General features: G+C 36.4%; 2 protein-coding genes across 3 annotated transcripts in view; one reads left to right on the top strand and one right to left on the bottom strand.

Moving 5' to 3' along the window:
• CNOT7 (CCR4-NOT transcription complex subunit 7) lies at positions 1–14930 on the top strand. Of its 2 annotated transcripts, XM_018041920.1 has the most exons (7): positions 1–226; positions 1685–1894; positions 3711–3904; positions 7470–7631; positions 9156–9300; positions 11588–11698; positions 13306–14930. In XM_018041920.1, the coding sequence occupies exons 2-7, from the start codon at positions 1778–1780 to the stop codon at positions 13432–13434; spliced, it is 858 nt and encodes a 285-aa protein (XP_017897409.1). In that variant the 5' UTR covers positions 1–226; positions 1685–1777; the 3' UTR covers positions 13435–14930. The 2 variants fall into 2 exon arrangements, with proteins under 2 accessions (XP_017897409.1, XP_017897410.1); XM_018041921.1 differs by lacking the exon at positions 7470–7631 and having other exon boundaries at positions 20–226.
• Positions 19391–25950, bottom strand: part of ZDHHC2 (zinc finger DHHC-type containing 2) — a 66273-nt gene continuing 59713 nt past the window's right edge. Inside the window, exons 12-13 of the mRNA XM_018042102.1 lie at positions 24420–24494; positions 19391–21826 (exon numbers count right to left, since the gene is read on the bottom strand). Of these exons, the coding sequence (XP_017897591.1) occupies positions 24454–24494 (41 nt within the window). The 3' untranslated portion in view covers positions 19391–21826; positions 24420–24453. The remainder of the gene's footprint in view (positions 21827–24419; positions 24495–25950) is intronic.

Here is a 25950-nt window from a genome sequence, read left to right as displayed (position 1 = left end):
CCCTCTGCGGATGGCGTCATCATCCGGCGCCCCTGCCCGGACGCGCGAGAAGCGACAGCGCAGCGCGGTGCGGCGAAGCTCCGGCTCCCCTTTCCCCCTTGCCGGGCGAGCGGTGTCTATGGGGCACCCGCTGCTCCCCCCGCCGCTACCGCCACCGCCGCTGCCGCCGCTGGGTGCTGTCTCTATGGCGAGGAGGAGGAGGAGGAGCGCGAGCTCAGCGACACAAGTAGATCTCGCGTCTACCTCAGACTTGGTGGGGGGGGGGGAGGGGCGGGTTGGGGAAGTAGGAAGGGGGCGGGAACGGCGAACCTGAGAGGGCGCGCGATGGCGCCAGCTGGAGCGCGGCGGGCGCTGGGACGGGCCGAGCGGCGGGGGCGGGGGGGGGAGGTAATTGGGGCTGGGGTTCTGTCGAGGGGGTGGCGCGGGGTGATGACGCGAAGGCTTTGTACCTGGGGCTTCAGTGGTGCGGGACGGAAATTGGGAGTGGAGGGCGGTGGCCTAGACCGTCAGCTCCTCGCAGTCCTTGCGGCGGGGCTTGGAATCAATCGGGCTCCAGTCAGTGGTTATCAGCAGCCTTCGCGCTGGCTCTCTGCCAGGGAAGAGAGTTATCTATGACTTGAATGTGTCTGTACTGTCCTCGCATTTCGTTGGGAACCCGCTGTTCGGAGTTGGCTACCTCCAGTAACGAGAAGGCCTCTGGTGCCTCTTCAGGTCTTCTGGAAGTGTAGTAGAGAGCGAGGTGGAGGAAAGCAATGTTCAACGACAGGGCCTTTCCAAATTGTGTGTGTGTGTCTGTGTGTGTATAGCCGAGTGAAGAGGATTATAAAGGGAGTAGCCCTTCGATCTTTGGTTTCTGTTCTTAGAGCACGCGAGGTTACATTTGTGACTGTAGAGTTATAAGAGGAGGTCACAACTCCTTTTTACACTTGTCTGTTACACGGTTTTTTCAAACTTGTGTGAAAAGCGAAAGAGGATCTGGAATTTCCCCGCTTAAGAACCAAAATGTTGGTCTGTACTGTTACCATGAAACCTGTGTTTGTAAGAAACGTGACGTGTGTTTGGTAACCAGGGAAAATGCTCGGATTTTTAGGAAATTAGAGTTTGAAATGCAGAGACTCTATCGCTTCCCTTCTTTCTCCCATCAGCAGTTACAGACATTGAAACAGTTTCTGTGGCTATTCTTTATTGCTCAGAAAGAACTTTTTAAAAGAAAAAAATTATTTACTTTTGGCCCCTCCCATCTGACCTAAATAAATTCTGGTTAATTTTGTAGTTAAATCAGACTTTGAATGTTCAATTAGGAATAAAAGCAAGTACTAATACTGCCTTTGCCCTAGTAACATCTGATCTTGTTACGTCTTTCAGTATGTCACTTTTCATGTTTACCTGAAAAGGGATGTCTTTATAAAGTTTTATTCAGAGAGTGAGTTGAATTCAGAGCAATTTTTTATTAATAGGAAGTTTTTAAAAATGATTAGTGTGTATGCAGAACCTAACATTAGAACCAGGAAACCTGTGTTGTCCTTTTCCTCCTACTGATCAGTGGTGTGACTTTAGACAAGTCACATCCTAAACTTTGATTTTCTCATAAGTCAAGGACGTCAAATAAATATCTCTTAGGTTTCTATCAACTCAATCATTCTGTGATTCAGATTCCTGGTATAACTGATTCTTATTTTGACAGGTACACAAATAAAGGATAAAGTATTTACGAAACAAATCTTCAATCAAGTATAACATTTTGATGCTTGGCAGCTAGACTCCTTGTGCCCTCACTATGCCAGCAGCAACTGTAGATCATAGCCAAAGAATTTGTGAAGTTTGGGCTTGCAACCTGGATGAAGAGATGAAGAAAATTCGTCAAGTTATCCGAAAATATAATTACGTTGCTATGGTATGCCTATGAGCAAAATCTTTAAAATGCCTTTTATGAAAGAGGATTTTAAAACATCTTGAATTCAACCCTTCTGGTTGATTTTTTTTCTAGGTATTTAATGAAAATAATTTTGTCAGTGACCTCCCAACTAAAGACCACCAAGAACACACCAGTAATGTGACAAGTCGGGTTTCTTACTCATTGCATTGAGGGAAAATTCATTCTTAGAACCATGGGGTTATTTGCGTAAGCGAGTGTTAGAAAGACCTTCTAGGAATTGGGGTGTGTGGCAGTGGTTTTAGGAAGGGAGTGAAGAAGTTGGGCTCTGCTCTGAACTGTTGGGAAGCTGGGGTAATTCCATGATAGGATATCTTAATGAGTCTCAACTAGAATGAGAGAAGACTAGAGTGAGGCTAAAGCTGTAAAGAAGCAACAGTCACTTGTTATTTAAGATAGAAGGAGATTTGATCATTTTTATGGTTTGGACAATGTGTTTTTGCATATGTTCAGTTATGATTACAGACTGGCCTTGACTGATGTTATGGTGTGAAATTGTTTATATTCAGCAGAAGACCCATTAGGACCTAGCTGTGAATGCCAGGTCTGCTCCTAGCAACACTAAGGCCTGATACTGATACCAGATGGAACTCCTAGATGTCTTTCTCAAACAAAAAAATTCAGATCTTCCATTGAAGCATTGTTGATCTGTAGTTTTTTGTTTGTTTTTTAATTACCAGTGGAATTCCGTGAACATACTGTGTTGTTAATCATTTCTAGTTTTGCATATACTGTTCACTCTGCCTAGCCTGTCTACTCAATTAATTTTTTTGCTTCTTGAGCACTGTCTGTTTTGACTTCTCTACGGTATTCTAGATTATTAGTTTTGAGAAGAAAGAGCTTAGTATCTTAATCATCCTTTCTTCCCCCAACACTTAGCATAATACATAGCATCCAATAAAGTGGTTGTTGAGTTTGACTGAATTTAGAAAAGTTTCCATTTCTCTCCTTTATAAGAATTGAAATTTAGGTTTTGTTCTTAGTTTCTTAATTTGAATTTTACTACTAAAATGATATGTTTATTTTCTTAGCATATTTAATATAAATTATGCTGCTTTTGGGAGGGGCAGGTTGGTTGGTTAAAATATGAATATTTGAATGTACACAGATAATGTCCTATTTAATAGATGTATTTTCTTATCCATAATTAGAATGAAGTTATTTTTATGGTAGAAATTAATAGTGATCATTTATTTCTCAAATGAAAGCAGTGACAGCTTTAGATATGTGATAGCTTTCTACAAGAATGAGTGGTGGCATGCTGTCTTTAAGGGTATGTTTTCTCTGGAGTGTAGAGAGTACTGTTTTAGGCCAAAAAAGTAGGAGGGTTTTGGTATTTATCTAAATACTTACTTCAGAAGAGCAATTAAAAAGTATGGTACATTTTCTAGTCTTTTTAACCGTCTTCATTGGTTTTAATATTACAATACTGCGAGCATAGTTTCACATACTTGTTGAAAAACATGAATTTGTAATTTTCTTCCTCCTTCCTCAGGAATAGAGCACTTAGTTACATTTATTATGTGTACATTATACATGGTAATTTTTTCCTGATATGATATTTAAAGTAAGACGAAGTCATTAAGTTTGTGGTTTTATGGTTTTAAAAAGTAATACTCTTCCTAGTTAAAAGGTACATTGTAATTGAACATGAATTGTGTAGAATATCACCCCTAACAGGATTCTTCAATGTGTACTCAAAATTAATTATTCTAGGAATTTTTGGATTGTGGTTTCAACCATTTAGTAAGTAATGACCCTTAAAACTATTTTACAGGACACCGAGTTTCCAGGCGTGGTTGCAAGACCCATTGGAGAATTCAGGAGCAATGCTGACTATCAGTACCAACTGTTGCGGTGTAATGTAGACTTGTTGAAGATAATTCAGCTAGGACTGACATTTATGAATGAGCAAGGAGAATACCCACCAGGAACTTCAACTTGGCAGTTTAACTTTAAATTTAATTTGACGTAAGTAGGAAATAAATTTAACCCAAACTTGTTTTTTTTAGTTTAATTTTAGAAATTAATTTCCATCAGGTACAACAAATGAAATTTGGTATTGCTACTCTGGAAATATTTAAAACCTAAAATTTCAAAACTTTGTTTCTTCTTTTTATCATGGGACAAAAAAAATCATGATAAAGAAGACTTAAATGCTGAAACTTTTGAGTTTTAGAGCTGTTATTTTAAAAGCATAACTGCCACTATTTTGAAATTTGGAAAACTGGGTTTTGAAAATATTTCTTGATAGAAAAAATATAACTTTACAACATTAATTTTTCTTTCAAACTTTGTGTGCAATTTGAAATATATATGTCTTTGTTGTAAAAGTTATCCTTCTCATGAAGAGATTCTTATCATGGTTATAGTCCATTGTGTGAATAGAAGGCTCATCAGAGGTGATAATAAGATCATTCCTAGAAACTTGGGTGCATTTTCCTTTCAAATCAGTTATTGCGTCAGCCCAGCCCACAGAACCTCTTACAGGTTACATATGGGAGAAGTATTTAGTATCCTCGAGCCTGGTGTTTCTTTTAGGAAACAACTTGGAATCTGAATTCTAACTCAAGTCCTGGGTCACAACCCAGTTTCTTTACTTACAGTACTTCTGTATAATTGGTAAGAGTAGTCTTGATAGCTTAGGGAAGTTTCCATTGTTTTTGGGTGAGGGCAGATTGTTTACAAACTGACTGTAAGATGGGGAAATGCTGAATACATTCTGAGTATGTTACTGTTCTGCAGTATCCTTCTGTTTGACAGTCTCTGCTTGTTTCATATGATCTTATATCCAATTTGCAAAATAGTAAATGAAGCTGTAGGACAATTAATGGTGGTAGTGGTGGGGGTAGTCAGTCCCTTAAGTCTTGTTCAACTCATTGTGACCCCACGGACTATAGCCCACCAGGCTCCTCTATCTGTGAGAGTTTCTAGGCAAGAATACTGGAGTGGGTAGCCATTCGCTTCTCCAGGGATTTCTTCCTGATCCAGGGATCAAACCCAGGTTTCCTATATTGCAAGCGAATTCTTTATCATCTGAGCCACTAGAGAAGCCCCAATTGCTGGTAGTGCCATTTAAGGACCTCTGTTCTCTGTAGTGTGATACTTAGCATATGTAAGATCTAAAAACAAGCAGGGCTGATGAGCTTAGAGGATAGTGTTATCAGTGGTGTAATAGTATGGCTTCTAATTGCATTATGTTTAGCCTGACTCTGTTTTCACTCTGTTGGATTTAATAATATACTCTCCAGAACTTTGTCAAGGGTGAAAGGTACTTATCTCTATTTAGACTGATTAAACGTTTTATAAGTTCTTTAATTCTGAAAATTCCCTTTTATCTTTTTCCTGAAAGGTAACCCTTTTTAAAATCGGTTCTCTACCATTTCATTTGCTCTATATTGCTTTTTTCCCAAGCTGATCATCAGATCCTTGTTCTGTACTAAGGTAGTGCTGTGATCTCAGTATGTGAGTAGTAGGTGACCTCTCAGGGTCTCAGTTTTGGTAAAATAGACATTTTTCCTTTCTAGAAACATCTTTGGTCTTATAACAACTGCTTTGTTATTGTATTTTCTGAAAGATGTTTTCTTTTCTCGTACATTTTTTCTCATACAGCAAAACTCTTGCTGTAGTTTTATTGCCATTCATCCTAATGTTAATATCTTGAGAGATCTTTAAGGATGTAGTGAAAAATATTATTTAGTAGAAAGGGTCAGTTGGAAAATAAAACCGGTTCTACCTAATGTGGAGAAAGAGCACCATGAATCTTGGATATTTTGAAGAAAGGTGAAAATTGACTTTTATTGAGTTCCTAGAATGGATGTGTCGGCAGCGGTGCTAGGTCCCAGGGACATAATGTTGAGGAAAGTTGGTCATGGTCATTATAACTCTTCTGTCTGCTTTCTGTTGCTGAACTCCAAGAATTAGAACTGTTAGGTACTGATCAGTGTTTGGGAATTTGCTCTAAAGTGAATTTGGACTTGATACATACATGAAAAGTAAAGTAGAATATGATATTTGATCATGAAACACCAGAGTACTCACCCAGGTCTCTCTCCTGGAGATGGCGATACAGTATGTCCAGGTGTGGCACTTGTGAATCCATATTATTGACAAGTTAATCTGAGTGATTATTATCATTGGGCAAGTTTGGGAAATACTGATTTAAATAGTGCAGTACTCCCTGGTAATATAACATTGAACAAAACAGACAAAAATCATTGCCCTCTTCAAGCTTAAATTGTGATTAAGAGAGAGATTGTAAAAGTAAAGTGAGCATATGGCCCAGAATAATGTGAGCCTGGAGAAGGAGTCTCTTATGCCTTTGGTTGGTTATAGTTGCTAGAGCATGTCTCTTAGTGAGCATCTGGGCATGATGACTGAGATTCCACTTGTTTAAAGTACATGTTTTAGTATAACAAGGACAGTAATACCTGTTGTGTAATTGAAAAAACTTGTATTGGGTTTATTCAGACATCCTTTTGAAAGAGTTTTCTGGCATAATTTTCCAGGGAATTTTGACTTAAGATTAATTGTTACAATTCCTGTTTTTAAATATTTCATATGCTAGTTTTATTACTTTTCAAAGGCAATATTCCTTTTGGCTTAGTTTTATTAAAGCTTTTATAGAACTTTCTTTTGCTAAGTGGTAGAAATCAGTATTCTCACAATTTTCAAAGTAAATAGAAACATCCAGTGGGCACTACATGAAATACTTTCCATTCTCAGAAACATACCTTTATTTTGATCACTTTTTTGATTTAATATAGTATTTTGGATACCCGTGTGCTTGTGCTTGGATATTAAAGATGGTTTTCTTTTTGGCTTAAGTAAAATCTTGAAAGATTGGTTTATATTTAGATTTCCTGGCTTGATTTTTGAGAAGTAATCTTCTAGGAGTAAAGCTGTTAGAAGGAGAAATTAATGCTGCTCCAGCAGAGTCTTTGATTTTAAACAGCTTACTGCTGATTGGAACTGTTTGAGAGGCTCATGGTAGTGAGAGGAAGCAACTCCTCCTTCTTTAAGACAGACTGTGGTTTAATGCTGGCACAGCAGGAGTTTTCCCTTCAGTCTCTCTCCCTTCTCTCTGCTGAGAACCTGGGAGATAGACACAGGCTTCACCACTGTGGCTGCAGCTCTGTTTGGCAGCATTAAAATGGCTGCTGAGACTGAAAGCCTGGATAAGAACATGTCTGTTACTCTGTGGTGGTAGCTACGGTGAGTAGAAGACCCTTTTTTTTGTTTGAACCCAGTTAAATTTACTTAATTTGTGAAAGGCTAATGAGATGGATAGTAAAGATTAAAATCTCACCATTGGACTGTTTCAAATGATAATTTGCTGTATGAACATTCTTCTAAAATTAAGTTGACCTTTGTATTTCAGTCGCATTTACCTTCCGTATATATGAAATGTTGGAACAAATGGATTCAGGCCCATTCTCTCTTGATATTTCTGGCACTGTAGTTGTAGATGTCAGTGGGAGAAACATAGTTTGAAATATGGCAGTTTTGAATGTTGTCTTTCTTTTTCTCCTGCCAGGGAGGACATGTATGCCCAAGACTCTATAGAGCTGCTCACAACATCTGGTATCCAGTTTAAAAAACATGAGGAGGAAGGAATTGAGACCCAGTACTTTGCAGAACTTCTTATGACATCAGGAGTAGTCCTCTGTGAAGGGGTCAAATGGTTATCGTTTCATAGGTAAAAGATTGCATTGCAAATGGTATTTGTGTTACCATTTTCTAGCTGCTTCACACTTGACTTGGGTCATGGTGTCAGCATTTCAGGCTTAGTTCAGCAGAGAATTGGCTGCCATATAGCTCAACAGGCTAATGTTGGTCTCCTTAAAGGTTCATTTAATGATGTGGGATCCATTTCAGACTAAGGGAGACAGTATTGCATAGTGGAAAGAGTGGAGGCTGAAAAAACAGACCTTGGTTTAAGTCCAGCAACGCCATTTGGAATCTGTGTTATTACATAGGTTTATTTATTTAATAAATAGAGTTAACATTTCTAAGCCTTAGAATGAAAACATTTATCCATCAAAAAAACAGTTGTTATCTACCGTATGTCAAGCAGTTTGATAAGATTCTAGGAATTAAGTTACAAAATAGGCTATAATCTCTGATTTTATTGTTTATATCTTGATATTCCTTATGGTTTTCAATGTTAAAGCTTTTTTTCCCCTCTTTTTAAAGTAAGAAGTAAAACTCTAAACACTGAATAGAAATTTTATATGTACTCTCACTTTAAAAGGTATGTTAAATAGCCTTTCTCATCAAATATTTAAGTCCCAACTATGTGTCTTAAGGGAAAAAAAATTTCAAGATGTGACACCTGCCCTTTAAAGAAGTGGAGAAAACAGTACATGTGCTTTAAATGGTGGTACAGAAAACAGCTTGTCTGAAAAATCTGTGGGAGTGGGGCTCTTGGGGGAAGGCATCCTGTGCGAGATCTTAAGGAAAGATTGACAGGGAAGAGAAGGGGTGTTATTGTGGGATGGAGTGCAGGGAGGTATAAAGCTGTGAAAAAGTCAGACAGTAGGGACAGGCCCTTGATTTGAGTATGTGGGAGTTGGCTTTTTGTTCTCTAGATACTAGTTCTCAGCCTTTACTTGCTTCACTTCTTTCATGTACAACATTCCCACTAGTATCTCTGAGGGATTGAGATAGGAACAAAATTTTGAGGGAAGAGAGTATTTCTTTATAAAATTACTTAAGTGAAAATACTTTGGTAGGGAATTACTGTTTGGGTTTTTGAAATGTATGATTGTATTATATAAATGATGGGAAGATAGGCATTATTTTGTCTTCTGAGTGCCAGTTTTTCTGCTGTCTTTGACATTTTTGCCAAGTCTCCTTTCATCTCTATTTTTTGAGACATCTGCTGTGGACAGTTTGATTTTAGAGAGTTCTCTATTGAAGGATCTGCTAAATAGTAGTTCAGTGACTACAGCCCTAGGATAGTTGTAGAGATTTGTATACTAACATTCCTGATAGATGATATGACAGGTTCTTATCACTGTCTGTGAATGATGGCATTTCCTCATTATAACTGTAAATGTGTTTATTTTCTCTGTTCTTTTGTGCATTTTTTCTGGTTCCTTTCTTTTTTCCTCTCCCGTTTACGGTGTGACTCACTTAAAAGTTGTATTGAAAAAAAAATGTTTTTTTCACTTCTATGGTTTTTATGGTCCCTCTTCTGTATTCTTTAACCCTTTCATAGTGGTTATGACTTTGGCTACTTAATCAAAATCCTGACCAACTCTAACTTGCCTGAAGAAGAACTTGACTTCTTTGAGATCCTTCGATTGTTTTTTCCTGTCATTTATGATGTGAAGTACCTCATGAAGAGCTGCAAAAATCTCAAAGTAAGTCTTTAAATGGTTTTTTTTGGTAATCAACACGCTATTCAGAGCGGGTAACTGACTTAAAAGATGCTGGGTTGGATGTTGATTTAAATCTTATTTTTAAGTTTTATATTAAATGCACATTATCTGATTATACATTGTCATCTGATTCCTTTTTTGCATAAAAAAGTTTATAAGAAATCCTTATTCAAGGCTTCATTATATATATTTGCAGAATAAGCTTTAGCAAGATTCAAACCAAAGATCATATTCTTGTCATTCTTTTGCCACGTTGAACATGAACTAGCACAGAATCTGAGAGTCTGACACAGAAATGCAACTTCTCCCTGTCTCCCAACACATAATCTTCCCATGTAGGAGGAAGTCTCGGGACCAGCAGTGTGCAGCTAGAGTCAGTCATGTAGCAAAAAGAGTTTCCCCTTCAGCTTATCTTGGTGAGAGGTTATATTCTCAGGTTTAGTCATAGGGTCATGTTCCTATAAAGGGAATTTTTTCTTTTTTTTTTTTCCTCCTCACTACCAACCCATGGACATCATCTTGTTAGTAGTAAATGCTGGTAATTGGGTATATCCTATCTAAACAGCAGCTTACATTCTGATGCTTATTACCATGTGTATAATGATTTGTTACTTCTAAGCATTAATTCTTTCCAAAAGAAAGTGTCTTTATCAGGAAAAGTGCTCTTCGTTTTAGAGTGAATTCACTGATAGGGGTACAGACTCCTAAAGAACATAGTGGTTTTATTTTTTCAGGTATGTTTGTGCTTAAGCTGTAACTCAAGAAAAACATTTACATATAAGTTGTTGCTTCATAGAACCTACATCAAGGCTGATCAAGCTTGCTCCTCCCCAGCTTTTTAGAAGTGCAAGGAGTCATACTTTTAGGAGATGGTGAAAACTTTAAGAGTTTTACTTTTATGTAGGAAGAAATAATTTAGGAATTGACTTAAGGAAGCTTTGCTTTTGACAGATGAACTGAAAATCCTGAGAGAAACAGTCTTTGGGCTGAAGTTTCCTTACCTCATTACAGGATATAGCATACAATTGGGGAAGTTTTTAAGAAATACTACTTCATGTTTGTAGTACCAAAGAAAAGCAGAATTCTGTGCAATCTGAATAGACTTCTTCTGTGACTCAGGTGAACTTACAGTAGGCTGTCCTCGTGTCTCTAGACAGCATATCCCTTGAAAGAATTACATGCCGAGAAGCCAGGGCCTAAATATTTTTATCTGGCTGTGGAAATACGCTTTTTAAATTTGACATGTCTGAATAGTGACAGTTTGGGCAAACAGAGAACCAAATTATTGATTATAAGTATGCTGTTGAAAATTTTCTGAGCATATTAGACATTCTGAATATGCCCTGAGTAACTGGCAGTGTTAAAATTTAGGTTGATGACAAAGGTACTTTCTGACGTATAGTCAGCCATACTGAATGCCTACTCTGTTGCTCTCCTGAGCAGCTGCTAATGATACCTGATCCTTGTGCTGTTTTTAGCCCTGAAGCAACTGCTGTGCAAAGCACTGTTGCAAGCTGTGATGTAGGAAAGGGCTAGTTTGCTGGTAGAGGCCTTAACAGTTTAGAGAGAAATTTCTTTGTGTGCATTTTGTCATTCGTCCTGATGTTTGTTTCTTTGCTTTCTCTTCTCCTATTTCCCCCTCTTTCCTTCTCTCTTTATTCTTTCCCTTCCTTTCTTTCAATCTCATTATCTTTCCTTTCTAATCCTAGCAGTATTTACACAGGTGGGTGTTGAGCAGACCCTTCTAAAGGGTTATATTCTCATAACAACATGCTCTTTTTCTTTTTATCTAACAAAAACTGTAGTCAAGGATTGATAGTCATAACAGCTTTGTTTTGTGCAAATTATTTAGATGAAGCTATTTATATGAAGCTTAAGAAAATTTATAAAGTACCTGCCTACAGTCCATTTTATAAGAATTGATGGATGGAGAGATGGCCTGTGAGTGTACTCTGTAAACGTTAGCCTGTGTTACCTTGTATACGATCTGCTGCCCCCATATCTTGAGGGAAATTACTTGCATCACATGCCTTAAAGGGTATGATGAAGATAAATTTCCCCAATTAAGATCTAATTTTCTATTGAATTATAAACATCTCCCACATTCAACCAATGCATCAGTGATTCACATTCTTATTTTCTGCTGATCTTCATAAGGTCCATCTTTACTGAAACTCATTGCTGTTTTGATCATTGTCTATGTTATATAATTTTTGAATCCAGATGTTGCAATGTTTTTCTTTTGACAAGCAATTTTTCTTTCTTGTAGGGTGGTTTACAGGAAGTTGCTGAACAGTTAGAGCTGGAACGGATAGGACCACAGCATCAGGCAGGATCTGACTCATTGCTCACAGGAATGGCCTTTTTCAAAATGAGAGAAGTATGAAGACATCAGTGCCTTTTTCTCAGTTGATTATTAGGTTGAGAACATTAAAATATAATGGCAAAAATTTCAGGGGCAATAAGTACATATTAAGTGAAGATATAATTACAGTTGCCATCTAAGTTATATCCACCACACTTGAATGAAAGTAATCAAACATTAGTCATCTTGAAATGCAGTTCAGAAGGAAAAAAAGAAAATAAGTTCTCAGTAGAATACAAAACTTAAACTACCTTAGAAATTATGTAGGTCCAACCATATTATTTCTTAGATAAGGAAGGCGAGGCTAGAGGCAGTAGCGTTCATCCAGGGTTATACACATTAATAGGGGAACTCCAGAGTACTTCCTGTTAATCACATTAGTGTTGTTCTGTCAAGTCAAGGAATCCATATAATTAAGTTTTCCCTGGCACTGTCTTTTCTTAGGTATTAAACTGTTGCTGTACTTCAGTACTTTGAGGATTTACAGAGTAGGACTCATGCTGTTTAGTTGATTCTTACAAAGAGGTTTTGAATTCTAAAGAGGTTAAATAAATCTGAAATAGTAGCTAAGTCAAAAATCATGTTGGGCAGACATTCCTTAAGAGGCAAAAGGCAGAGAGAAGTTCTTCAAGTATAAAGAAGTCAGCTACAGAAAAATGAAATTTAATGAATCCAAGTCTACTCTTAGGTTAAGTGATGGGCACAGGTGTACTTAATAGATAAATGGAAAGAAAAGAAAGCCAGTTATGCGAAAACTGGACATTTTTGCTTACGAAAACGTTTTCCTTTTTGCAAAATACTGTAGAATTCTTTAGAGTATATCCTGTTAGACATTAAAGAAATGACTGAGGATAATTCTGGGAATTTAGAGCTTTTTGTAGAAATGTATTAATAATACGTGTAATAGGAAGCATCTAGCTATTTTGCCAAGTGGTATTGATTCAGAAGTGATTTGGACTGTATTCCTGACAAGTAAATATTTTGTTTTGTATGTTTTCATAGTGCTCCATTAGAGAATTAAAAGACAACCTTTTGCGTTCTCAGCTTTGCATTTAAAAATATGCCTTGGTAGTTTGGTTAACGGTGGATTCTCTGCTATTAATTTGTTATCTTTATTTTTCTTGGCTTTATTAAGGATAATAACCTGATGTGAATTTTCAGATTTTGCTGTCCAGACATGTTTGGGGGTTTGTTTTTAGCCAAAAGTCTTGGCCTTTCACATAGACTTAAGGCTACTTATAAACCTTAGCCCCTTCTCCAACCCATTATTGGCTATTTTTATTCATTCTCATGATTAAGTATTATTAAATTAATGGACTAAAAATGCCTGCCATTTTTCCATTATTACAAATTCTCATAAAATGGTCTGAGTGTTAATAGGAAAGGCACTGTGTTTACGTAGTTTTTGGTAGTCTTTTTCTTTGATTTCTTTTGAACTCTGTACTTCTTAAGAACATCAGTCTTATATGTTTAATTTAAATGTGTGGCTTCAGAGGAGCACCATAGATAAGAGCTGTCATAGTTAAGGAATAATCAGTACTTACATTGCTGAAATATAAATTACCAGTCGTACCTTTTGGTTAAAATTATCTTTTTTTTTTTCTTCCAAAATTCCTTTTTAGATGTTCTTTGAAGATCATATTGATGATGCCAAATATTGTGGTCATTTGTATGGCCTTGGTTCTGGTTCATCCTATGTACAGAATGGCACAGGGAATGCATATGAAGAGGAAGCCAGCAAGCAGTCATGACATGAAATAGTTCTCTTATTTTTATTTTATTTGAGATACACACATGCTTGTATATAGGTTTTATCTCTGGTTGAATCCCTTGGACAGTAGACATTACTTTTTTTTTTTCTTCATAGCTTATTTTTCTGCCTCTCAGCACTAAGTATCTACCATTCCTATCTCAGATCTTAATAAATAGAAAAGTATTCAGGTTCAATCCGGCCTTAAATACACTTGTTAGTAGGAGTGTGTGAGTGGGGAAAGCTCCACGGTATTGAATACTTTGATAAACTTCACCTACTTGAGCTTGGTTTGTTTTTTCCCGTTCCTAAATTAACTAGCACTGACTGTAATTTATTTCCCTGTTTCATGTCTCCCTTCCATTCTGCAGGAGTTTTAGCTATTTGAGATTGTGGACCATCAATTTTGCACTTTAGAGAGTGATTCTGACTCAAATCCTCTGTTTTATCAGCAGTTTTGGTTTTCCTTGCTCTTAGCTGGAAAAATGACCATCTGCCAACTTTTACCATATTTACTTGTTTTTGACCCATGGAATATAGCACATGCACTGTGCAAATGGTTGAATCAGCAGGACAACAAAAAAGAAAAGACAAAAAACTACTGAGGAGCTTAGTAACTGCTGTTTCTGTGCGTAGTAGTTAACCTTCCAAGCACATCTAGTGTCTGTCAGTTTCTAATTGGCATGTGTGTAGGCTGCTCTGTGACTGAAGTGTTTTTCAAACCAGCTTTACACCCTTCAGGAAAAATGCTTTGTGATTGGACATTTAATGTCTGCCGGGAAACTGGTACCCAAGATGTTGAAGCTGCAGTTATTTTATGATAGCACACTTCCCTTATCTGCTTCTTTTTATTCCATCTCTGTTTACCCTTATTTTAAAAAATTTTATAGCCATATTTACAATGCTCTTGATTTGTTGACGCCACAAATCAATTTCATTCAAATCCAAAGATTGCCAAGTCTTTAGGTATATTTTGTACCAAATTAAATTACAAAAAAATTCGAGCTTTCATAGTTGCTACAAAGATAAATAATGGAGAAATTTGGTGCAAAACAACGTAATACAAAATTATATATTTATTAGCTATATACAGTATAGCTAATAAAACTACCTGAGGAGTGTAATGCTTGTTTATTTTTTTGTGTATATCTTTGCAATCTATTTTATATATATTGACAAAAGAGACTGTGAAATATTTAGCCATGTGGAATATGTGACCAGACCAGAGCATGCGTAGGAAGGCATTTTGGTAATAATTAACTGCCCTGAGGTGACGGACTACAAGTTATGATGTGTGTCATCTGCACTTCAATCAGTAATATTAGCAAATCTCCAAATGTTAGCCACATTAGTTTGTTTCCCTTGTACATTCTTTATTCATGATACTTCAATGCTGTAACTGGGTGGTCCTTTTTAAACAAAACATTTGCAAAACAGAGGGATTATTTGTTTTTAAAGCTTTTGTAAATAAAGGCTTCAGAAATGTTTTCTTACATATGTTGGTGGCTGGTAATTTTGTTTTAAAAATATTTGGGATATTGTGGTTTTTTGTTTTTAAATTTCGGCAACTGAACAGAACTCAGTAATTTCGTTTACTACATGATTTTTAATGTCTTCATTGAAAAAAATCAACCTGAGCCTTCTACAGGACAACAGTGTTTGCTTATTTTTTTATGCATACCTCTACCAAATGTTAAGACTTGACTTCTGACTCCCCTTTCCAGGGATGCATTTATTCTGAAAGACAAAAGTAAATGCATTTGATCTAACTTACTGTGGCTTCCTTTTAAAGTCAATACAGCAGGTATCTAATTGGTTTCTTTTTCTTTTGATCTTCACTTCCTTAAAAAAATAATTACAAAGATTGCCTTTTGAATAGCCATGTAGTTTGTGGAATTTCATAGTTTGTATCAGTTTTGGTTTCAAGAATTAATACATTTTATAACTTCTAAAAGAATAATAATATAACCCTCACTAAATATAGCTTTTGGATCAAAGATATTTGCTTGATCATTTTTTAATGTTCCTAAGACATTAATTCTGGACTCAACCATATTCTGTTAAGTCTACTAGAGCAAGAGTCAGCAAATTATGGCCCATCAGCCAAAACCAGCCTGCTGCCTGTTTTTCTCTGGCCAGTGACATGAGAATGGATTTTATAGTTTTTAACGGTCGGGGAAAAAAAGAATATTTCTTGATGTGTGAAAATTATATGAAATTCAACATTTAGCATCCATAAATAAAGGTTATTGGATTGTATCCACATTCATTTATGCGCTGTCTGTGGCCATCTTTCCACTTTAGAGGGAAAGTTGAGTGGCTGCTACAGAAACTGCCCAGGGCAGTCTTAACATTTCACATTGTTGCCTGGTTTGCTACAAATCAGTGATAGAGATGATGACCCGACAGCAATTGTTATGCCATGTGAATCTCTGTACCATACATTTTATTATTTTTTTAGGTTACCAATTCATACCCACTGTGTCAAAACAAGAAAAGTGCACTTTGAATGGTGTGCTTTTAAGGCACATTGGAGTGTGGATTATATTATCAGATTACAGTCAACTGTGACACTGTAACTGCCTTAAAAAAAAAATATGTTGACATAACCAGACTAAACATTCATCACAATATTCCCAACTCATGGGACAGCAACAGGAGAATTAGAATTAAAACTTTTAAAATGGTGTATCTTATAACAGAAGTTTCTTCACGAAAATAAAGCTGCAACCAAAGTATGTTTACAAGTGACCCACTTCTTAGCTAAGCAAAGCCGTTTACTGATGGTGAGTTATATATCATGTCTGAATGCAGTAGCCCAAAGAAATACATCCAGAGAAAAGACTGACAGCTTTCTGATGAGAAGAGTTACTTGAAGAGTGCGACACACTGTCAGCAGTTAACTGTGGCAAACAAGACATGATTTTGAGTGTTTTTCTTAATGAGTCAGATGTTATCAGTACTGCCCAGCTGTTCTTCACTTTTGAGAAATCTGTGCTGAGTTTCAAGTAACCAAAGAATTAGTTTCTATTAAGAGTCCGGAATAACTACAGGTAAGAATATTTCACACAAGTAGAGAGATCACTAAGTTGGTACAAACTGAAGTGGAATGGTATAACTGATGGTGGTAAAAGAAGCATGGAGCAAGAAAAAGTTGAGTTGATCAAATCTAAACACTTGTGACAATGTAAGGTGTTTGGTGGGGACCCATTTCACTTGTGTCATACACCTCTTTTTTCTAACAAGAACAGTGTTTATTAATGGCTGGTGTCTTAAACCCCTGCAAAGACCATGTAGCAAAAGCATAAACAAACCAAAAGACCATACCTGAAGTGTACATGTATATACCGACTGTCCTGTAGATTCTAGCTGTTCCAGGGCTCGCTCATATCCTCTACTTCTTGCCTAAGTAATATTTTTTAAAGAACTTTAAAACATGTTTGCATGTTACACTAACAGTGTGTAGTCTAGGTTGCATTTTAAAAATACTCAGCTTTCACACAATAAATGTTTGGATAGGTCATTTAAGATACTTTTAATACTAGGCTTCAGGGGCTATACCTACTGACAGAAAAAGACATGAAATCTAAATTCTGAAAATAATCTTAGTTTCAGCTGAATAAACAGAACTGAAGCTTTCCGTGGTATCAGTTCTTTTAATTCAACGTCAGCAGAACTCTATGGCATGTTTTCTTTTTTCTTAAATTGATTAAGCACCTTTGCCTGCCAAACGAACTATTAAGTTCAGGTCAGGCTTGAACTCCTTACATTATTAAACCTTCCCTGGAAGATGTAACACAAAGTAGTTTTCATGAACCATCATAAAATAATACTGTCCTTTACGAGCAATGAGGAGCTGTTTTAGCATAAACCAGAGCTTAAAGTCACTTATCAAAAGGCCCCCTTTGACTTAACTGGTACTTAGAAATAAAAAAAGAAAATATGTATATATAACACATTCCTCGTCTCCCCAACTGCAAACTACAGAAATACTGAATATTGGCTATGACAAGAATATCAAAGATCTATGTTTTGGCATTGGCACCAGTTTTGTTCTTGCTGTCAGCTCTCCTGTGGGGCTTCCCTGGTGGCTCAGACGGTTAAGCGTCTGTCTACAATGTGGGAGACCCGGGTTCAATTCCTGAGTCGGGAAGATCCCCTGGAGAAGGAAACGGTAATCCACTCCAGTACTATTGCCTGGAAAATCCCGTGGACAGAGGAGCCTGGTAGGCTACAGTCCATGGAGTCGCAAAGAGTTGGAGATGACTGAGCAACTTCACTTCTCCTGTGGTGAGAGGGTTGCAGGTGATTTAAATTGTTTTTATTGGCATTGGCCAGACTCATTTGAACTTTTCGTTGGTAAAGAACAATTAAAGGGTGTCACAGAATGAGATCTTAGTAATCTAGACTGCATTATGGACAAGAATCCTCCTACATCCCCCCCCCCTTTTTTTTTTTGGAAGATCCTATTTCAGAGCCTCCTGCTACACTGAAGATCAGGGTGGGAGATACCTGTGCATCATCCACAGGAGTTCCTTTCAAATTTGAGTTCAAACTACTTGAACTCATCCCTTTGGTGCTGTCCACTTGCTACAAATCAGGACACTACTGTAAAAGAATAACGTCCATTATGGCAAAGACAAGGGGAAAGTGCAGGGTTTGGACCATTAACAAAGTGGAACACAGTTGCCTGAGTTCTATAGCAAAGTAAGATTTTTTGGTAGTAAGTTCTAAATCTAATGGAGGAAAAGACTGCTGGATTTTAAGGTCAAGATTTTCGCTGTTGGAACATAATGCTTTTAATAAGTGACATGATCAAATTGCTAAAGTTTTAATAAAAATTAGAATCTATGAATTGTTACCAAGACAAGGTAAAAAAAAAAAAATTCCAGTGGTATCTCTGTAAAAGAACACTGAAGGTATGTAACACAATCGGCTTCCACAAGAGAAAGTACTTCTAAACTGGCCGTGCTATGCTCTGTCGCTTCAGTTGTGTCTGACTCTGCAACCCCATGGACTGTAGCCCACTAGGCTCCTCTGTCCACAGGACTCTCCAGGGAATAATACAGGAGTGGGTTGCCATTTCCTTCTCCAGGGGACCTTTCCCACCCAGGGATCTGCCTCCTGCATTGGCAGGCGTAGGCGGAAAAGGAGTGCATGCTGTTAAAATATTTGGAGTTACTTAGAGCAGTTTTCCACAGAAGGATAGATGCGGAATATCTCTATCGCCACTAGAGATACATGTTACTAGTGAAAATCCATTGTTGAAATGTTATCACTTCAACCAAAATGTAAGCAGATCAGAATTTGTGGTCTGTGGAGACAGGTGGGATGGCCATACTCGAGGATGCGTTCATTTCGGTTTATTGTGTAAGTGGATTTGCATTTAACTTTTACAAGTTTGTTATATGTGGCGCTTTTTTTTCTTAAATTCAGAATTTTACAAGTAAATATGTGATAGTAATTGTGTACCATAATATATACAGTGTAACTTCAGAGCTGGCCCAGTACACATGTACTGTTTCAAAATAGGGAAAATTTGCTAGGTGATAGCATAAATGGAGTAACAGCTTTTTCACAGGTTTTCTTGAAGCATACATCACATGATTCCTAGCTTAATTTTTTTATGAACATGGGTTATAAGACCTTTGTGTATGATTTTCACATCTTTATGATGTGAAGACCGGTTTTGTCAAACACGCTGTATTTCCAACATCTCTCTCTCAAGTATAGTGTACTCGAATATCACAGTCTCTTTCTAATTGTCCTCAGACTCCTTTAACAACTAATGAGTAATCACCTCATCTTGTTATCCGCCTCTTCTCAAAAGACTTATGTTGTAACCAGGTTGTTGACAGGAATTTTGCCTGCAAGTATCTCTGGTAGACAATTAGGAAAAGTGTATCTTTAAAACAATTTAGATTGTCAGTGCAAAGGCAATTTCATATAGACAGCTATCAAAGGTGATCAACCAGACTTTATTATGATATAACAGGAGGGAATTCATAGATAAGCACTTACTTGAATGTCTCATCATTGTATTTAGATGCAGTTTTTCTTTACTTTTGAAAGAACAAACCTTTCACCGCACAATGGCAACTAGTTAATGTCTATGAAGCATTTGTACAGTATTTTTAAATGAAAAAATTCTTAAATTGATGCCTATATGATATAATCTCTAAAAACAGGAAAAATCAAAATAATTTAATGGACTCTCAGGACTTATACTTCAAGTGTCTTCACATTTGAGCTAAGCAATTAAGTTTTTTAAAGGAAAGTGTTGAAAGTGTTTTTAAGGTACATTTTATAAATATATACAAAATGTAGGTCTATTTGATGCTCTGTTCACTCAGGTGAAATTTATACTACATATCTAATGAGATATATCATCATCTCCAAAAATTATAACCCCATAGAATCAAAACAGAAAACCCTTTAAAAATTAGTCATTGTATGAAACCAAAAAGGGAAACTTTACAACTTAATGAGAAAGACTTTATTTTAAAAAATGTTTTCATATCTGATTCTAATGTGTATTGACTTATGTATTTCAATAATTACATGAAAAAGCTAAAGCGGGGATTAAAAGTACTCTAGCAAGATAAAGAATAAAAATACCACTTTCCCCCCTAGTTTCTAGTTTGACAGGAGGGGATGCCTAACAGATTCCTGTCTGTAAAAACAGCTCTAGTACTGTGCTTTGAAAAAAATCTGGCTGCATATAATTCTTGATACATTATATGATGCTCTTGCCCTTAAGACTTCTGGCACTTCAGGTAATGGAAAATGATGACCAAATGCTTTAAGATAAAAGTAAGAATGCATCATATCTTCTGAGTTTTCTTTAAGTAGATTGTCATCAAAATCTTTCACTTTAAAGAAAATCTGAAAAAGACCACCATCCTATTGCTCAAAGAACTGCACTCAAATGATTTATAAAATGGACTGGTTCTTTCATAAAGTCACTGAATATAAAACATCCTACTTCTAGCAAGGATGAGTGAATTGCAAGGATATGCTACCCCATTATCTTCTTGACTTCCAGTCTACTTTGTGTTGAATTTGTCTAATTCAGATTTTGAAAAGTTAATACCACTGTCTCTTTGATTAAATACCAGTTCCTTAGCTGTGTAGTCTTAAAAGGTAATCTGCTTTAAATCCTCAAAATCAGTACCAAAAAATGTATACAGCGTAATCTAATTGCTAACATTTACAAAACTTGCACTTCACCAAATTAAAAAAGAATAAAATAAGACTTTTAAATAGTGCATACAAGGCACAGAGCTTCTTAGTATATTTACTGAAGCCGAACATTTTGGCATCAACAAACACACCACTTTAGTTTCTCTTAAACTCAGTTTCCAAACAGCATACCGTTTAGTTCATATTGAACTAAATTACCAAAAGTATATGATTTTTGCTTGATGCTTTGCATAATTTAATCTTAATATGTATTTACGTAGTTTAACTGTCATACTTCTGATGAGAGGACAAAGAATAAAGATATCAATGGAGGATTAATCTATTGGCCCATCAGGAATTCTTAACAAAAAATCATTATGTCTGCTATGTTCAATAGAAGAAATAACCTAAAAAGAGACTTAAAAGCCAAACCCAAAAAAGAGTATCATAAACCAATCTTCATAATTGTTATTACAGAGTTCTACCCATTTTCAGATAATTAAAAGAGATGAAAAATATATTGCTGATGAAATAGAAATGTATTAAATCTGACAAAGATTTTCTAGCCAGTTGAGCTCAAGCTTCAATGACCATACTTCTTTTCCAGCAGGCAAAAAAGGCTAGAATTAAAGTCTAGCAAGAAAAAAAAAAAAAAAGGATGGTGATCTTCAGCTTCAGGCCACTTGAAATTTGTAATGAATTCACAGTTTTTATAGTTCACACAGTCTGAGGCTGGATTCTTATCAGAGGGAGTAAACAAGTCTCATCTGCTACCTCCACACTCTCGTAGGTAACTAATAGGTTTTATGAATAAAGCTTATTATAATGCGATGTGATATCTTTTAATCTCAGTATCTTAATAGTCTCAATTTTCTGAATCAGAAAATCAGAGGATCAATGGGCTTCTTATGTGATACATTGTGCTACCCAAATAGCTGGGTGAAAACTGGCCCATGAATTTATTCCAAGTTTTTATGATAGGTATCCTTGTCCTTGATTCATAAACCATAACTACTTTTAATATTTAAGAAGAATTTGTGTTAGTTGAAACAATCTGTATACTGGAGTAAAAATGTGTTATGTTTTAAAAGCAAATGCTGCGAGAACTACTCAATTCACGTTCTGCACACCCAGCCAAAGTGGATGGGAACAGCTGGCTAGAGGTGCCTTCCTGGGGGAAGCCTCTTCTATCCATGGACAGCATTCATTACCTTAGGAGGAAACAGAAAACATCAAACTCTTGTGTTAGCTCTAAAAACACAAACAAGAAATTAACCAACTCATTCATTGTTGCAATAACACTTCTCATTCAAAACTAAATGTCTTCTATACTAGAAGGCTCATTAGATGTGTTCTTGAATATAGATAGTCCCTTACATGAATTCTTAACCTATAATATATTCACAAGACCAGAGGACCCTATTATAATGCAGGGAATGCAGACGCTGACTCAGTACGTCTAGGGTAAGATCCACAACTCTGCATTTCTGTAAGCTCCAGGTGCTGCCAATACTTCTGGTTTGGGGCCCCAATCTGAGCTACAGGGCTCTATGTTCTTAGTTTTGAGGCCGATAGGAATTCAAGTGAGTTGTTAGAGGATTTAGGAAAATAATTTTGAAATTTCATGTGCACAGGAGCACAGCATTTTAAACTTATTGTATAAGAGGGAAGAAAGTTGGGCAGGCTGTTTATACTTTAGCACTGTTATGGATTTAGGCACATTTTGACTATTTGGAAACTATGCTGAAACAAAGAAACATTTTACAAAAAGGCCACAGGTTCTTTACTAATGTAGTTCAAAAAGGAGAAGAGACTACAAAGATAACATTTAGTAATATAGTCAAATATCACATTATCATTCAGTATAAATGTGTACTAAAAGAACTGCAAGTCTGAGGTGTAAAGCAGGAAAAACTTTAAAAAACTATTTGGATAATCAGCTACCGTAGGAAAGTTCTTTTTTTTTTTTAAAGACACATTTTACTGGCACTGGTATGCCAACAGAATGAAAAACATTACATCAAAAAATCATTTGTTTTCTTTTACATCAATACAGCTGATTCATATTGCAACTGGGTTTTGTGACCATTACTGTTATATATCCAAATGTAATAAAATCAAGTTTCTGTAAGATTTTAAATTTCAGTGATGCTATTTTATCACCCAATTACCAATTATTTAGAAACCACTATGTCTCTGGTCCTGCAAAGAGTTGAGAAGAATGATGAACAAACCCAACACTGATCTTGTCAAAATACTTGGAAATCTACCTGATTTATACACAAAGTGACATTACTATGTTAAAGCTCATAAAGTATTTAACCAGATGACCTCACAATCAATGGTGACTATAGCTACTTCAACATACTGAAAAAAAGAATCCCATGAAACTTTGTCTGCTTTACAGAACTATGTTCTGTAAAATACTTTGTGGTATTAGTTAATGATTCATTATATAATCATAGTTACATTTTAAGAATTATTTCCAGAAATTACACTGTCTCTTTGCTAATTAACCCAACTAAGAATGTTAAAATTTCACTATCCTACATAGTTACAGGTTTCCCCATTGGTCAGTGGATAAAGAATCCACCTACAATGCAGCAGACACAGGAGACAAGGGTTCGATCCCTGGGTTGGGAAGATCCCCTCGAGAAGGAAATGGCAACCCACTCCAGTATTCTTGCCTGGGAAATTTCATGGACAGAGGAGCCTAGCGGGCTACAGTCCACAGGATTGCAAATAGTCAGACACAACCGAGCACATGACACTAACCACAGTTACAATCAATCAGATCTACAACACCATCATGCAGAGTCACCCCAAACCAAAAACGCTGGCCAGCTGGCACACAGAATTGCATTCATCAAAACCAAAACCGAACAAGGTGAAAACCAGATATCTATGAAGTACTTTGACACAAATGACTTTGTTTAAGGTGTTACTCTCTTGCTAAGTCACGTCAGTCATGTCCGACTCTGTGCGACCCCAGAGACGGCAGCCCACCAGGCTCCCCTGTCCCTGGGATTCTCCAGGCAAGAACACTGGACCGGGTTGCCATTTCCTTCTCTAGATCTCCCTGACCCAGGGATTGAACTCACATCTCCTGTGTCTCCTGCATTGCAGGCAGATTCTTTATCCACTGAGCCACTGGGAAAGCCCATTGTTTATTGTAGCAGTACATATAGTTGCTTATTTTGTTAAGATATTTATGGCTTGGTTCCAAAGAGGACATTTTTGGAGCTTTTTATTAACTGCAGGCTCATAAATAGATTTTGCTTTAAGGAAACTGATTTGGAATTACAGGTTTAAAAAAATTATAGGTTAAAGAAAATGACTTGGAACACTGATTAGTTTAAGGGCGACACATGCTCTGGGGTCCTGCTATGACTGAAAATAAGGATGGGAGAGATCTGCACTAACAAGCTATAATTGTCTTATATTTTTAGACCCAGTGAGATCCAGCTAATGGGTGGTCATGGATAAGACCTGAAGGAAAGGACAAAACAAAAAACTGCAAGATTATCATTTTAAAGTTCCACGTTTTAGGATCAATTCTTGCTATAAAAATGAGTTCTATTCATCAACTTATATTTTATTAAGTTAACCAAATAACTAGCTAATATTGAAGCTAGATCTGTATTTAAAGGTTTCTTGTATGACTGATACAATCCCAAGGGTCTGCTAAGACATCTTCTATTTGAGTTACTCAAAAATAAATGTTTATGGAAACTATTTGCCCAAAGAGGGCTAGTAAGTGATTAAAAATATAAAACATAACAATAAAGGAAGAACTTTCCTTACTTGCATGAAGTATGAGTACATTTTGTTAGAAGAGTTAAGTCTCATTCTCCATGGTCAGTGCAGGATTGCTCATACCTTTAAGAGAAAACATACGTTAGCAATTTTTGTGGGTGCTGCTTTTGAATAAAAAGGCAGAGACCTGTTTATTCATCCATGAATCCCACCAGTGTATTGCCAAAGTTATCCTGTACATATTATGAGTGTTTACAAGATGGTTATATAGAAAAAACACACACATACACACAATACGGTCAGCCACAACCAGCACTCCCAAAATAGCACTTTTAAAAAGTGTATATATAGTTACATATATACACCGGAGGAAGTAGGAGGTGTGAATAAGATAATGTAAAATATGCTAAACCTCGCACTTGCACACTACCCTAATCACTGTTTTCTAATTCTTCATTCTTGTCAAACTAATCTTTGAGCCCTTTCTCATCTCACCATTCTCACATTTCTCTTCTTTCTTTTACACCGTCCTTTAAACCATTTCTAAATTCATCTATCAAAGTAACGGAAAATTAATCTACCATGTCCCCAGATTAACAGCACACAGAAACCAGAAAATCACCTCTGTGCTAATGTAGAACTCTAAGGTGAAATATGAATCTGTTCTGAAAGAGAGTTCTCTGTATACATCATTTCTTTGCCTCTAAGGAAACTGAGGGATTCAAAGGGCAAATAGGAGACATCAATTTAGTTTGGATAAATATGTAATCCCTCCCATATACTGAAAAATGGAATGGCATTTTTGAAGATGGAGAGACAGACCAAATTATGAATATTCAAATGATGGGCCTCTTCAGAGGGAATGTACATTCCTTAAGAACAAGACTATAATTTTAATTTATGTGTATTTTTTCATACCATTCAATATGTCAGTATGTGGCATGTCTACTTAAATTTTGCAACTTCACCTCTTTCTTTTAAACTCTTTAGCTCCCAAATTAAACATCATTTTTTTTCTTTTTTTCTTTGTATTTGATTAAATATCATATTTTTAAGGCCTGACGATATCAGATGTTTTCAACATTCCTGCAGGATAATGTTAAATGTGTTGTTTTAGTTTTATAGAGAAAGATAGAGAACTCTTTGTTCAAGGCTAACACAATATTGTAGAGCATTTGTCCTCCAAAAATTGTATTTTGTTCTATACATCTCAATATTGTACAATTATAATCTTTGATAATTAAAAAAAAATAGACCTTAGTGCCTTAATTGTGGATACATGGTTTTACACTTGGAAAATCACAAATGCATACACACCCCTGCATGTATCATCACATGTCTTGTTTGATACTTAACAACCCTGAGAATTAAGTAGTATTTTAAAGATGAAGATGCTAACTCTAAAGGAGGTTAAGTAACTTAACAAATGCCCCACATTGATTAGATGCCCAAATTGGGATTTGCTATCAGCTCTGTCTGTCTTCAATGATTTGCTTGTTCTTTGCCAATAAACCATATTGACCCAAGTAATCAAAAGATTAAAATCAACAATAACCAGAGAACTGTGAGTGGGATATGA

The sequence above is a fragment of the Capra hircus genome, chromosome 27, assembly GCF_001704415.2.
Source record: "Capra hircus breed San Clemente chromosome 27, ASM170441v1, whole genome shotgun sequence".
NCBI classification, from domain to species: Eukaryota; Metazoa; Chordata; class Mammalia; order Artiodactyla; family Bovidae; genus Capra; species Capra hircus.
Note: the sequence above shows the minus strand (reverse complement) of the source record. Positions and strands in the feature narration are given on the sequence as shown.